This window comes from Cupressus sempervirens, chromosome 8 (genome assembly GCF_028749045.1).
Source record: "Cupressus sempervirens isolate cs-2001-9-10 chromosome 8, ASM2874904v1, whole genome shotgun sequence".
In the NCBI taxonomy this organism is placed as follows: Eukaryota; Viridiplantae; Streptophyta; class Pinopsida; order Cupressales; family Cupressaceae; genus Cupressus; species Cupressus sempervirens.
In genome coordinates, this window is record NC_143125.1 from 227056410 (window position 1) to 227072857 (window position 16448).

General features: G+C 34.6%; 1 protein-coding gene across 1 annotated transcript; it reads left to right on the forward strand.

The window, feature by feature from the left end:
- Nucleotides 1-13103: 13103 nt before the first annotated feature.
- Nucleotides 13104-14665, forward strand: LOC149542327 (uncharacterized). The gene is made up of 3 exons (XM_089795717.1): nt 13104-13659; nt 14202-14336; nt 14448-14665. The coding sequence occupies exons 1-3, from the start codon at nt 13104-13106 to the stop codon at nt 14663-14665; spliced, it is 909 nt and encodes a 302-aa protein (XP_089651843.1).
- The last annotated feature ends 1783 nt before the right edge of the window (nt 14666-16448 follow it).

Sequence of the window (16448 nt, forward strand, 5' to 3'; positions counted from 1 at the left end):
ATTTCAAGGCAAAACACAATTAATTTTTTTTAATTTTTGTTTTTTAAAGATAACTGTTACTAAAATTCTACACATGCTAGAATTTTACCTTAATAGTAACATTGCAGAAGAAATCATCCAAATAATTCATTTTCTATTCATCCATATTTCATAATTTTGTAATCATATAGAAATCATGAGCAGAAGGAAGTACAATGTTCATTGTATAAATCATCAACTGATATGTACAATTTTTAGTTTTAGAAAGTGTGGAATAAATGGAAAATGCTGGAAATGAAAAATCTCACACAAGTCGTGAGTCTAACTAATGCCTTTTATACATATTGAGAATAAGAAAAACATAACATAGGAAGGTAGAGTTAGAGGTAACCAGTCATTGCCTTTTCAATATTTGACTGGTTATGTAATCTTTGATGCTATTCCTAGTCCAACTCTCAATCTGGTAGTTCCTAGTCTTTGTTCTCTTGCATAGGAAAAAGTGGGGTTAGATCTTAAAAGATCTAAGCAATGACTAATTACCTACAACTATGTACCCACAAATGGAACAGTTTTCCTATTCTAAATACATATAAAAAATAGTAAAGTGTATTCTAAGTCCTCAAATACTAAAATCAGAAAGTATAATGTTAAAGGGACATTAATTTTGATATGAAACCTTTTGTTATAATCAAGCACAAGAATGTTGATCTCATAAGGAATAGGTGCAAATCTTGAAATGGTAGTTTATGAGTGTCATAAGCCCGTGCTTGAACCTCATGAAATATCATTTCAAGAAGAGAGTGAGTTGCTAGAAAAATAGAGCACTAAGGGAAAGGACACCATACAAAAAAATTAATGCTATAAAGTCTGAAGTCTGAAAAGTAGGATAGTTTGAGGGAATGTGAAATCCAAAGTGGTGAAAATTATGATCATGACACAAATACTACACATGTGCAATCATGGGCAACTCCATATCATTTCTCTCTCCAAAAAACAACAAAGAACCTAATGCTCAAGGGGGATTAGATACATGGTAGGAAGAGATGAGGATTTGATTTCTACACAAAGTGGTATTACATCACAAAAGTCTTTAGATTTGAATCTAACACATTTAGGAGCTAAAAGTTAATTTCATTCATAGCAAAACTCCAGGAAGTAAGGTTTCATAGTATGAATTATATGCTTTTCCTAGGAAGTCATTTGTAAGTGTAGTGCGATTTTCTCCAAAATGGATGTTTTTGGGGCAATGCCTTGCACGGTGATGTCTAATTTTGTTAAAGGAGAGGATGGGTTAGAATCTAGAAATTGATTACCTTCTTGATGGCATATATGATTGGGATCCCTAAAGGATATAAAACTAGATATTTGAAAAGAGGAATTAGATAAGGATTTGAACTTGTTGAGAGCAACCAATTAAGGAATATGAAATGTTTATTAGGAAGGATTACTTTACCAACTACACTACAGAGTTGATTCCCTTGGGAATTAAACATATGTCTGCACACAATAATACTTTAAAGCTAAAAGAGGAATTGATGCTTGCTAAGGAAAAGGAAAGAAAGATGTATTTTCTTGACTTAAAACAAAGTAAGGTTGAAAAGGAAAAGGAAGATATTTGGATAGAGTGGGAAAGACTGAAGAATTTTGAGTTGAAAGCAAGAACATTGACAAGAGAGCTTATTGAGTTTGAATTCTTCTAAGGGTGATTCACAAATCTAGGAAAATTCAGAGATGATTCAAATCTTTTGGATAAATTAAAAGAGGTAACAGTGGCCCTAAAAGAAAGAGATTTGATCTTGTACGAGCAATTCCAAGATGTTGAATGCAAGGGAATATAATTAGAAAATAAGTCTAACATGGAACTAGACTTGTTATGTCAAGAAAAAAAGCATAGTGCTCTGAAGGAAGATGAATTGAAAAATGCAGTGGCTAGATTACATACACTTGAAATGATTGCAGCTTTCCTTGAAGAGAAGGCACTAGCTTCAGAGGCACATTTCAAGTTTTTGATGAACAAAAGTAAGAAGTGTGATGTGCTAGCTAAACAAACAAAAGATAATTTTGTTGAGACTTTTTAAAAAAAGCCTTGGAATCAGACTATTTACAAGTAATTTATGAGTCTAGGGCAAATGAAATGGAGAGAATTTTTACTAAACAGGAAGAAGGGATTTAAGGGCTTCATCAAAAGCTTGAAAAATGTGAGTCCTAATGTAATAGTTAGTTAGGAACAATTACAGCTAAACTTAATCAAAGATGGCTTGACTGAAACCAAGGCTCTTGCTATGCATGGAGCATCATTGCTAAAGAATGCATTAAAATAATCACTTTTAGGGCAGGAGGTACATGCTGATTCAAATAGAGAGCCCCAAATGTATGGAAGAGAACAAAAGCCCATGAAGAAAATATTAAGCTAGCTGAAGCTTTGAAAGAAAAACCCCAAAATAAAATACATTGCAGAAACCCCATTTGGGTTTTCATGAAAACAACAACTTCTAGAACTCATGTTTAACCAAAAAAAACCTCTATGTAAAAATGTTGAAACTAGAATGCATGTTTCATATATGCATACAAATGCTTTATGAAAAGAAGAGTTTCAGTTGTTTTTTGAAAGAACAACAAAACAAATGTTTCAAAATAACATTCATACCATGCATTATGGCTTTAGGATTCTCTCACTTTTCATCAAAGCTCCAAGCTCCAATAGATTCATTAATGGTGGCTTCAAGATGGCCATCAAAAATTAGAGAAACCATCGAGTGTTCTAGAAAATCCCTCTCATGGTAGCCAAAGACATGAAACCCTCATTTTCCCTCTTCATCATTCCAAATTCTTTGAATGCCAATAAAAAAAATGAAGACTTTAAGGATTGCAAAGGGATATAATATGCCCTTTATCCTTTTTAACTTTCTTTTGAAGTCTGCGAGGGGTTTTTCATGGGATTTTGATCCCTTTGAAAATATTTTTATTCTGTAAGGAGGGGGAGGGGGGGGGGTGTGGTGGGGGGTTCTTTGTTTTTGCCTTAGGATCTATGTGTGGATTGCTTTGATTTTTTTGCATAAGTATATTATTGTAAAGGAAAAATATTTCAATGATGTAGTTATAAATCATTTAATATTTCTTCTATTTTAAATGCAAAAAAAGATGATTGGTTTAATTCCATGTATCATGGTCTTCAAGGGAAGAATCAGTTTGAAAACATTACGAGCCTTTCTAGGAGGAAGTTTGGGGGTCAAATTTGTCTTTATCATGGCAGTTGAGGAGTCTTTATTGATTGTTAGAGCATTTTTTAGGCAGTTTTATGTGAGCCATGGAGTTCATTATGAGTTAGTGGAGTTTTTTCAAGGACATGACTTAATTGCATGAGTCATTAAGTCCTCATTTCTGAGCTATCTTTCTGGATTTGGCCCAAGAGTTGGGCATTGTGTTTAGAGATTTTGTAAAACTCATTTAGAGAAAGTTCTAATTATGCAGAGAAGGTTTTTTGTGACTACTTTTGAGTCCTTAACTTTTATTTGCAGAAGTTTTTAATTCACTTTGAAAGTTTTATACAGGTGATAGCAGTTGAGTTTATGCTATTTGTGTCAATTTTTTTGAACCTTCTTTCTTTCTGCAATTATGTGTATAGTGTTAAAGTGATTTGATAAAATAACTAGTGAACTATTATTGTTCCTTGTTATTTTGTCTCATTCAAAATACTTGGCTATAGAAGAGTAAGTTTATTTGTAAGTTTATTTGTAGGTTGTAATCTGTGTTTTTAAAGGTGAAATGAATAAATAGGAGGCATCTGTATTCCACCTTTTTCAAATTCATTCTTCAAATCTTATTACAAGTTATTTATGCAAATCTTTGCAAAAAAGAAGTGTTTTGTTTATACTTCAAGTAGCTAAATAATCCTTCTATGTCATTTGTACCCAAACTTTCATATCACTTTTGGTGTATCACCCATCTCTTAGTTTAAACTGTAGGTTTTAGTTTTATTTTCAATAATTTCTACCATTTTTCCCACAAGTTTAGATTAGGTTCATGAAAATTTTACTGAATATTTAATAGGAGCCAGCCTAGAAATTGGAGGTTTCACTTCATTGCATTTCTCACCAAGAAGTGATTCCCATGTTATGCCAAAATTACTGAACTATTTCAGTTCATTACTGGGTGCAAATTCTGGTACTTAACAATTTTGGCATGCCCAATGGGACACAAATACAGTTTTAAGACAATATCAGTTGCACTAATGCAGTAGATAGCTATGTTTCACCCAGCCAACAAAGTTCAATAGATTTATGAGAAAGGCTCAAACAAGGAGTTCTACTTCTTTTGAATATTTACAGCTAGAAACTCCAAAAAGGTGTGGGAGAACTCTTGACAGAACTAAGCCAACATCAAGAAGGTAGCTTTCAACCCCTAATATTTGTGTGTATAGTAGAAGAAATCAATTACATCAAAGAAAATTTAGGCATTCAACAAGTCCAACATTGAGAACTGAATCATTTGAAACTGATATTTCTACTACTTCAACTGTAACTACAACAAGTGCTAGCTTCATACCAGCAACTATAACACATACAAGTTTTTTACAACAACCTGTTCCTGTCCAAATTTTAGCACCATAGTAGCAAGTACCATTAGCTCCTCCAACGGCAAGAACATTTTCTTTTGTGCCATTCAATCATGGGAGCCCTTTAAAATTTTCCCAACATCATGATATACCCCTTGCTACCTTAAAAAGTTTACTAGATTTCACTAGAGAGAATCAAACTATAGCTTATGAACATATCAGAGACATTGCTACATTGTGCAGTGTTCATCGTGTTATGGAGGAAGATGTCACTGTTATCAAATTTTCATTAACTACTAAATTATTTTTTAACATTCATTACTATTTATCAATTGCATTCATTTGCCAATGTTCACAAAAATGGAAAAAGTACATTGCATTGATAAAATGAGAAAATTCTTTATTTGTATTAAGCAATGACAATTTTCAATTTGGAGTTTATACATTAAATAATTAAAGAACATGTATTGAATGAAAAAGTGATCAAAATCTCTCACACAGGGTCGTGCGAGTAACCAATTATTCATTATTCTTGTGTAAATAAGGAACATGTAGAAAATAGAATAAATGATACAAATGAACATGCAAAAGTATAAGAAAGGGAACCAACCATTGCCTGGGTGTATATGGCTGGTCTGAACCCGCATTCCCGAGGTTGCCTTGGTGAATTTCAGTTCTCCCTAGTTCCCTAAGCATCCAATTCCTACAAAAAAGTCCCATTTGGATCTAAGCAATGTTTGGTTTCATAAAAATATACATATAAACTTGTACCATTTACCCAGGATTCTAGTTTGAACAAGAATAGTGAACTCGATTAATCATGGAGCAGCAATATTAGAGTTTGAAAATCAAAAAAACATGTATACAAGTATTTTTATTGTTAATATGTTTGTGCCATGTGCAGAAAGCAGAAACAATAATATGAATAGTGGCAAGCTAAACTACTGACAAATTTGTTTATAGGTGTCATGAGCCCGTGCTTGAACCCTGTAAGTCAACTCAATCAACAAATTTTATCCAGATGCAAAAGGGAAAAAGAACCCAAATGCTGAGTCTCGAGCAATCTAAGATGGAGAAAATAGGACTTGACATCAGGCATCTTACATCCATTAATCCATACATTTACAACCTATAATTGCATGCAGTCAATAAGAATTTCATGAAGCTTAGAACTTTGGAAGCTATTAATTCTTGCTGAAATAGTGTTCCCAATAAAAGCATCACAAACTCCAAAATAGCAATGAGAATTTAAGAAAATAAAAAATGTGTTTTAATGGCACCATTTTCAAACTCCAAGGAAAGATGGAGATGCTTATCATGTGGAAGAGGTGAATAAAAAAAAAAAAAGGAACATGGAAGTCAAAGTGGAATTTTTTCCTGGTTCAAGATAAAATCCTCTGTATAGTACACTTTGGGTTGCTCAAGGTTTCCTACGTAAAGAATTCACCATAAATATTGATAAGTGCGTATTATTGTTCACAAATAATGATGATCCATTTGGAAGTGCTAATCCTCTGGTCAAAGAGGACATAAGGAGGATAGTAATTTAACAGACATAGATGAGTACATAGTACTGTTGAGAAAAAAAGTAGACCCTTATGAATTGAACAGGCTATTGCATGATTTGTTGCTCATTGATCCTAATAGGCCAAAAATTTGGGTTGTGTCATCTGCTTATTGGGAAGGACGTGATGATAAATTTCAAGCTTTGACATATGCCAAGAAGAATGTTCATGTGGATGAAAGACTTGTGCTAGACTATGTTATCATAGAAAACTCATTATTATCATTAAGTCAAGCTGAGACAGCTGTAATGTTATTTAGAACTACTTGTGGCCTGATCTTCACTCCTATCAAGGCAAGGAAATTTTGTGAATCAGCCTTGCGATTGGAAACTGGGTACATTGAGGTTGCATTAGCCTTGTCTGATCTTTGAATGTTTGAAAAGACAGATGAAGGGTGCAGATCCAGATAATACGAGTTAGAACTTCAGGATAAGGAAGATCAAGCCAAGAAGAACTAAAAGACCTTTCAAATGCCAATATTGCAACCAATATGTTACAAATGCATACAACCTATTTTTGGTTCATGAATTTAAAAAAAAAATTTTAAAAAAATGCCAGATGAATGTAAAATACAACAGCGGAGTGTAAGAACTATAGATAAGAAAACTCGCTTTTTGGTTTCTCTCAACACAACAACAGTAAGTTCCAGCATTCAAATCATAGCATACATACATGGAAGATTCAAGCATGAGAAAGAGCAATCTTAATATGAATCCAGTAAAACCCATATCTCCAATGCAAACAAGAAAACCCATATACAACATGTATCTTGTTTCAAAATACAAACATAATAGATTGGATGTATCATATAGCAGCATACGGGCTTGAGGAACCAACAAAAGAAAAAAATTTAAGTGCTGATACAACTACAAGAAAACTAAGGTTGGGTTTTGGATATGTTCGTAATAGTGGATTTAATATCTTCCAGGCGGCCAATGAGAATTTACTCATACAAAACCCCATCTGGGTAAATATATTTGCATATGAAAAATTCATATATTTCATGGTAGCCAGCAAATCTATAGTGATAAATAAAACCCATATGTAGCAATGAAAAAATGCAAACCATGTATACTTTTCAAGATGGAAAGCCAAGATATAATAAAATATTCTCAGTAAACAAAGAGCTTGAGAGAAACAAAGCAAATACATAATTGTTATTTCATGGCAGCTCGAGCTGAATAAATGGACACAGTTTTTAACTTGAAAAACTGTGAAAAGGGGAAAAAGTAAATGAAGTGATGTCTTCAGTCAACATACAACCTATATTTTGGGCTCTCATGGCGGCAAGGGTTTCAAAACCCTTCATCATCATAGACATGGAGCAAAATGAAAAGAAAAATATGCTTGATCATGCTAGGGTTCAAATGTTAAAAGACCCTCTTTTTCTATATTGTAATATCTTTTCAAGTCCGAGCCCTTATGCCTATCGACATTTTCCTTTATTTTGTTTCCTTTAGTTTGTTGAGTAAAGCTCAATGTTATAATATGTAATAATGTGTTAATATTATCTTGTAAAAGATATATTAATATGTTATTAGATTTCTTATGAGCTTTATTTTTATTTTGTATGTGCATAGGCGTTAAATTAATTGATTTTTATGATCAATTAATTACTTATGAGGCATACAAAATCAGTTGGGGGACAAATGAAGGGAATATAGGACCTACTTGAGCATATTTAAGGATCAGATTGAGCATTTCAAGGGGTTGTTTAGGGTCATTTATTGAGAGTTTGAGCTTTTTGAGGATAGTTTTGATGAGTCACATGGGTGGCCAATACCTTAGCTTGACTTTTTTGGTCAATTGATGCATGTTGGAAGAGAGGAGAGGCTATTTTTAGGGCTATGATTGTGCATCCAACCCAGGGAATGGGGAGGATCTTTTGTCCTTAGTTTTCTTTTCTCTAGTTTGGGGAGTGAGTTTTGAGTTATGCAAAATAGTATTGAGTGATTTTTATCCTGAGTATTGTTATGTGTTTTTCTGTAACTATTTTTGAAGAAATGTTGAAAATATGACAAGAATTTTATAGGTTCATTTTGGAAAAGATTTTCAAGTCTCAATATTTTTCTGTGGTACTGTGTAATTCTTCTAATTTGATAGGTTAGTCTATGAATCCAAGGGTTCCTTGCTAAATCTGTCTCAGTTTTTACCTTGTCACTGGAGTGTATTTTGTTTGCAGGTCACTTTTTGTATTAGTTTAATTTTCATCTTATTAAGTTAAAAATTCTATTTTTCTTAATGAGTGATAATCAAAACCTTAATGTGAAACACTGTTGTAGGCCAATATAAAGTTTGAGTGCTCTTTTAGTGTTTTTCCTGTATATTGATGGTGAAATGGTTGTTATTCATTGAAATCTTTCTTTAAACATATTTGGTGCATCACCTTTTAGGAAGTAGTTTAATTTTTCCATTTTGCAATCTTCCTTAACCCTTTTCTCAGCAAGAAATTAGTGTTAGAAGAATCAATCAGGTGATTTCCCATAAAGAAGCTGGCCTAGAATTCAGAGGTTCAGCCATTGATAGGTTACCCACAGCCTTTGGCTATTCCAATGTTGGCCTAAATTATCAAATTTCTCTTGTAATTTGATAGGGTGCAAATTTAGTTATCAACAATTTTTGGCATGCCCGGGGGACCAAAGGAGTTTTTGTGCTTCTTTTGTGTTTTTTTGATATTGTTGTTGGTGTGTTCAACAATATTTTCTTCTGCAAAAGGTAGAAATAAGCACACTTGGTGACTTTGTTTTTTTGGTATGAGCATTTTCAGTGCAGTAATTTATGAGTAAAGTCCAAACAAGAAGCAATGCTGCATCTCTTCAATACAGTGAGCTATCACCACCCAGGAGAGGCAGGAGAACAGTTGATAGAGTGCAAGAAAGCTTAGTCAAGACAAGAAGAGGAAAATCTATTCCTCCTCCTACAAGTCCAATATTAGTACAACCATTTCCATTAGTATTTTTCAGAAGAAGGACTAAGAGAGAGAAAATGGCAAGAGCTTTTGTTGCATTTGACAAGGGGAGTCCTTTAAATCTAGCACAACATGATCCCATACTAGTGGCTGCTTTGAAAAGTTTACCATACTTTTCAGGAGAAGAACAAACCACTCCTATAGAACATATTCAAGATGTAGCTAATTTATGTGCATTACATCATGTGACTAAAGAAAATATTGTAGTTAGGCTCTTGGCAGCCTCATTTAAAGAAAAAGCTCTAGAATGGTACAAAAGGTTAGCTGCAACATCCATTACAGATTGGGACTAGTTGGGAACAACTTTGTGTGACTTTTTCAAGGATACCTTAGATCATTTATCTCTGATGAAGCAGTTGTCAACTATCAAATGGGCTCCTCATGAACAGGTATTTGATTTCAACTTCAGATTCCAAAAGACTTGGGAAAGAATTCTTGTGACAGTAAGGCCATCTACTGAGCATGCATTCTTATACTTCTTAAGGGCATTTAACAACTCCATTGCTGTAATGATTCGATAATTAGGGGGAAATACTCTCCCAAATGCATATCAAATAGCTATAAGAGTAGAAAACAATTTGATACAAGCTAGTCAAATAGCCCCAAGGCCTGCAATGCCTATTTTTCCAGTTGCACCAAGGCTACCACCAGTAGAGCCATTGCAAGTAGCTCCTTTAGCAGCCATTCTAGCTGTACCAGCACTGCTAGCACCAGGAACATCCCATAATGCACTAAAAATAGATGTTTTAGCTTAGTCAAATGAAATTCAAAAAATCAAAGGCTTACTACAAAACTTTGGTAATGAGATAGTTAATATTAAAAAGAAACAAAGTTAGAATTATAAGCCTTATCAATAGCCTATACAACCTAGTTTTTAGAAAAACCAAGGGAATAGGCCCGTGTTCTAGCAAAATCAAGGTCAAAGAGCATACAATAATAGACCTTTTCAGCCCTATAATCCAAATTTTTCCAGTACCTCAAAGGAAATGGTTCTTGTTCAGAATAACCTAGTACAAGATTTTGAATGGTGCTATCCTTGTAACCAAGCACACAATCAGAATACTTGTGTGAATGGAATGATCAATCAGGCACTAATGATTCAGAGTATGCTAGGCAACTAGCAAGCTGTAGCCAATGAAGTTTCAACATCCAATCAAGTAGAGCAACAACCTGAAACAAAATTGTTAAACTAGCAAAAAGAAGACTTTTTTGGGGTTAACCAAGACGGTTCCACAATAGCAGATAACACGAGAAGCAAAAAGAGAGATTTAGATGCCATCATACTAGAAAAAGTAGTTATGGTACCAGATAAACTAGCAATGGCCATGGTTACAAATCAAGCCCAGCAGATTCTTTCCAACCAAAGGATTTCACCAAGGGGTCAACCTTTACCAACTGCTAACCAATTAGCAAATGTACCCAAACCAAGTGTGCCACCTGCTGCTCGAGCAACTGATAATTCAACAATTTCTTCTAAAGGTGCCAAAGTAAGTGTCCCTACCTTCAATATTTTAGATTCAATGAAGAAGGTTAATGTTTCCATGTCATTGTGGGATTCTTCAAGTATTCTAGGGAAAAAGGATTTGTTGCAATTAGCTTTGTGTGGTTTGACTTTGTCTAGTGAGCCTAGTCTTGATAATGCTAAAGTCATATTGACTAATGCTGAAGAAAGTCCAGCAGTTCAAACTTTGGTACAACCTAAACCACCTCCTTTTTATGTGTCCTTAATCATTGGAAATAGCCTAGTCCATAATTGTATGATCGATTCAGGAGCTACCAGCTCTATTATGCCTAAACAAATTGTGGAAAAGCTGGGAATTAAGTATGAGCCTCTGGAAAAGGGAGTTGTTCAGCTAGATGGAACATCTGTAGGTATGATTGGTGTTGTTAAGGGTTTGGATTTGATTCTTCATGCCTGTCCAAACTTTTCTATTTCTCAAGATATCTACATCATTGAGTTACCCCCTTATTTTGCCTTGTGTCTTTCACGTGATTTCACTGCTAATATAGGAGGTTATTTATCTTCAGATTGGTCACACATGTTGTTTAGAACTAGGTATGGCACCAAAGTCACTATCCAGTTTGAACCTATTGCAAAAGATCACATTGAGCCCTATAATCCTAGCCCTGTCAATGCCAACTTGATAATAAATGAATTAGAGGATAATGGGGTAGAAAGTCAAACTCTGATTGAAGGTATTCTAGATATACTTCTTCCAGATATACTTCTTGATGAATGGGTTGTTCAGGACCAAATACAAAATACTTCAGCCCTTGTTGAACAGTCAGACCTTGGAGTTTGCATGATGATGGAACCAAATGTTGTAATCCCAAATCTGGTCAAAGAAGCTGACCAGAAAGATGAGGAGTTAGTTGAGCAAGTTTGGGACATGTATTTTGATGGTGCTAGAAGCAAAGTCAAAGCTGGTGGTGGTTGTATGCTGATATCTCCTAGTGGAAAGAGGTATTATTCTTCTTGTAATTTTTGTTTTAGCTATTCCAATAACATGGCTGAGTATGAGGCATTGATACATGGAATAGAATGGGCTAGAAGGATGGGTATCTGTTGTTTAAAGATCTATGGAGATAGTAAGTTAGTGATTAATCAAGTGAGAAGTTTGAATACAGCCAAGAAAAATCTATTGAAATCTTATAGAAACAGAGTATGGGATTTGTTAGAAGATTTTAATGCCATAAATCTGATTTCAATTCCAAGAAATCAAAATAGATACGCTGATAGGTTGGCTACCATAGGGGTAGAATTTAACGTTCTCAAGGAGGTCAGCAGCAAAGGTTGGAACAAACATATTAAGGTGGTTGTCAAACTGACTGTACCTGATAATAGTGTACATTGGCAGGTTTTTGATAATGACCAGTGAATCATAAATTTTATCAAAGAAGAGGTAGAATTCTCTCTGATGAATCAAGATAAAATTCAACATCTCTTTGATGATCAGATTATACAGCTGAAAAATAACAAAGTTCCAAAGGGATTGGTTACCCTTGAATCAGTATTTAATACTAATGATGAAGCTAAAAAGCCAAAATCCAACATTCAAGTACAACAAGATCATTACAAAGAGGTGAAGGTTTTAGTAGGGAAGAAACTTAATCTAGGAAAAGTGTGTACATCAGAGGAGAAAGTATCTTTTATGCAGTTTTTTAATGAGTTCAGTGATGTTTTTGCCTGGGAGTATGGAGACTTGAAAGGCTTTGATCCGAAATTAGCACAGCATACCATCGAATCGGAAGCTAGTGCTAAACCAGTTAGGCAAAAATAGGGGCATGTGAATCCCAAATTAGAGCCTTTAATGCAGAAAGAGCTTAACAAACTGATTGAGAGCAACATAATTTTTCCAATCAAACATACTTCTTGGGTTTCAAATGTAGTCCCAATGAGAAAAAAGAATGGCAAGCTTAGGCTTTGTGTAGATTTCAGAGACCTTAATAGGTCCTCATTGAAAGATTTCCACCCTCTCCCCTCGATGGAACAAATTCTACAGTTTGTTTTAGGAGCTGAACACTTTTCATTGCTGGATGGTTATAGCGGATACAATCAAGTTTTGGTTAAAGATAAGGATCAGTATAAAACAACATTTACAACCAAGTGGGGAACTATGGCCTATAAGAAGATGCCCTTTGGGTTGTCTAATGTTGGGGCAACATTCTAGAAAGCTATGGATATGGCTTTCAAAAAACTAATGTACAAGATAATGCTGGTATATCTTGATGATATAACACTATTTTCAAAAGAAACAAAGGATCATCTTGGCTATTTGAAGAAGATTTTTGATGCTACAGAGAATTCAGAATATCCTTTAATCCTTAAAAAAGTGTGTTTTCTATTCACCAAGGCAAGTTGCTAGGTTATATTGTGTCAAAAGAAGGAACCACCATTGATCTTGAGCAGGCTTCTGCTATTTTGGAGCTGCCTTTGCCTCATCATAAAAAGGGACTCCAAAGTCTCTTAGGAAGGATCAATTTTGTTCGAAGGTTCATTCATAACATTGTAGATTTTCTTAAACCATTGACAACCATGCTCAAAAAACATGCAATTTTCAGTTGGACAAAGGAGGGAAAGCAGAGTGTTGAAGAGATCAAGAAAGCTCTAAGTGAAGCTCCAACTTTAGCAAATCCAAATTTTGATAAGAATTTTATCCTTTATGCTTATGGGAGCTATGATTGTATTTCTGCAATTTTGGTCCAAGAAAATGAAGATGGCTTTGAACAACCAATAGCCTTTTTCAGTCAAGGGCTTCATGACTATGAGCAATGTTATTCCTTTTTGGAGAAGCATGTGCTAGTTGTTATCAAAAGTTTAAAAAAATTTAAAGCTCTAGTATCTAACAACAGGATTAATCTTATGTTTTCTCATCCTAGCGTGAAGGATTTCCTCTTAAACAAGGATTTATATGAAAAGAGAGCAGGACGGATCACTAAAGTCATGGAATATGATGTACATATCAAGATTACCAAGCTAGTCAGAGGTAAAGGTTTATGTGAACAACTAGCTGAAGGCCCTGTTTTAACTGAGATGGACAATGTTTTAATGCTACAAACTAGACATCAGCAGGAGATTAAGGTTTTAGAAGGTGATTGGATGACTGAAATGATAAGTTTTTTGTAGCATGGCACATATCTAGCTAAAATGAATAAAGCTAAGAGAAGGTATTTTAGGTTGCAGTCAATTCCATTTGTGTTTCTTGGAGGTGTGCTATTTAGAAAGGATCATTGTTACTACAGTGTGTAGCTCCTCATTAGGTTGAGAAGATTTTGCATGAGTTTCATGATAGAGTAGCAAGAGGACATTTTGCACCTAGGACTACAGCTTGGAAAATCCTAAGGGCTGACTACTACTGGCCAAGTTTGTTTAAGGATGCACATGCTTGGGTCAAAAAATGTACCAAGTGTGCTATTTTTGCTAGAAAAGACAAGTTGCCAGCTTTACCCCTTTAGCCAATTCAAGTGGATCAGCCCTTCATTAGGTGGGGGTTGGATTTTATAGGACCTATTAGCCCTCAATCTAGTTCAGGACATAAATGGATCTTTACTGCTATTGATTATTTTACAAGGTGGATAGAGGTAGTGGCATTAAAGGAAGCTAATGAAACATCGATTCTAAATTTTTATGAAGATTTGATAGCCAGGTTTGGAGTCCCGAAATCAATTATATCTGGCAATGCATTGGAATTCTTGGGATTAAGAATCACTGATTGGGCTGTCAAGCATGGTATTCATTTGAATACATCCTCAAACTATTACCCTCAAGGTAATGGTTTGGCTGAATCCACAAATAAGAATTTGATAAGGGTTATTAAGATAACATTGGAAGATAACTAGTGAAATTGGCATACTAAGCTGAAATCTACATTGTGGGCAGATCGTATAACACCAAAAAGATCAATTGGAAATTCCCCTTTTATGTTGGTTTATGGGAAGGAAGCCAAATTACCCTTATTTGTGGAAATTCCAGCTTTGAAGATTGTGCGTCAGTTGGAAATTTTAGAGGGTCAAGACCCAATGGTAGTCAGATATGCTAAGCTCATGGAGTTAGAAGAAATGCGAGACAAAGCAATGAAGGATATGGAGTATCATTAAATCCAAATGAAAAGAAGTTTTGATAAGAAGTCAACGGTGAAAGTGTTCAAAGAAGGTGATGTTGTCTTGAGGTGGGATGTTCTGAAAAGCAGACCGGGGCAGCATACTAAGTTTGACAAAATGTGGAGTGGTCTCTTCATCATTACAGAGTGTAAGGAGCACAATGCTTTTCAGTTATCAAAGATGAATGGAGAAAGGCTATCGATCCTTGTGAACAGGATCGACCTCAAACAATGTTTTGAGGTATGAGTTTCAGTCCTACTTTGTAAATATTAGGTTTAGATTCCCTTGTTTTCAATAAATGCATCTACTTTTAGTTTAGTTTTGCTTTCTGTTTTGTTTTTGGTTTGGTAGTCTAGGTTAGTTAAGTTGTTGGTTTACATTGTTCTGCAGTCATATCCGCCATTTCATTCACGCATGTGTAAATGTGTTTGCCCAAATGCATATATATTTCCAACATACGTACACATACACACATACATATTGCTGACATTAAATATGTCTGGCTGTCAACCATACATATTCGCATACCCATGCATACGTTGCATACATACATTCATATAAGTTCATACATCCACACATACATCAACCAAATGGTTGACTATGATGGTTCAACTTCTAAAGTTGATACTTGAGTTCTGACCCTACATACCCGTCAATTTAATAAGTTTTTCCATCCTTATTAAATTCACGAGCATACATTCAAAACTGAACCAGCAACTTTAGAAGTTTCTTTGTGTCAGGTTTAGGTGCTAGGGATGCATAATCTAGACTCCATGTCTAATGAGTACAACAAACTGGTCAGATGTCTTCACAACATACATACAAGCATGATTGCCTAATCAAGATACCTATGCGAGAGTCAACCATCATTAGTTCCAACTTAGTATCATTCACATAACTCATAATGATGAAGAAAAGTCTTCATCATTACAAGACACCCAAATCACACTGAGCTAAGAACAATAATCATTGATTCCCACATTATCAAACTCCATAGCCCAATGGACTTGTAAGATACTAGTCTCATGTATAGCAGGCATACATCCCATGGAAGTCACCAAAAATGTTATCAAAATTTCATTACCTACAAATTTTGTTTTAACATTCATTACTGTTTATCAATTGCATTCATTTGCCAATGTTCACAAAAATGGAAAAAGTACATTGCATTGATAAAACGAGAAAATTCTTTATTTATATTAAACAATGACAATTTTCAATTTGGAGTTTATACATTAAAGAATTAAAGAACATGTACTGAATGAAAAAGTGATCACAATCTCTCACACAAGGTCATGAGAGTAACCGAGTATTCATTATTCTTGTGCATATAAGGAACATGTAGAAAATAGAATAAATGATACAAATGAACATGCAAAAGTATAAGAAAGGGAACCAGCCATTGCCTGGGGGTATATAGCTGGTCTGAGCCAGCATTCCCGAGGTTGCCTTGGTGAAGTTCAGTTCTCCCTAGTTCCCTAACCATCCAACTCCTGCAAAAAAGTCAAAGAAAGGTACAGGTTAGATCCATTTGGATCTAAGCAATGTCTGGTTTCATAAAAATAAACATATGCACTTGTACCATTTACCTAGGATTCTAGTTTGAACAAGAACAATGAACTCGATCAATCATGGAGTAGCAATATCAGAGTTTGAAAATCAATAAAACATGTGTACAAGTTTTTTTATTGTTAATATGTTTGTGCCATGTGCAGAAAGCAGAAACAATAATATGAACGGTGGCAAGCTAAACCGCTGATAAAGTTTTTTATAGGTGTCA

Bases quoted from the DNA above. Each gene is read 5' to 3' on its own strand.
- LOC149542327 (XM_089795717.1), top strand. From the start codon at position 13,104: ATGCTCAAAAAACATGCAATTTTCAGTTGGACAAAGGAGGGAAAGCAG. The intron at 13,660-14,201 runs GTGATTGGATGA...ATTTTTATGAAG, and splicing joins GGAGATTAAGGTTTTAGAAG to ATTTGATAGCCAGGTTTGGA. The intron at 14,337-14,447 runs GTAATGGTTTGG...CATTGTGGGCAG, and splicing joins CTCAAACTATTACCCTCAAG to ATCGTATAACACCAAAAAGA.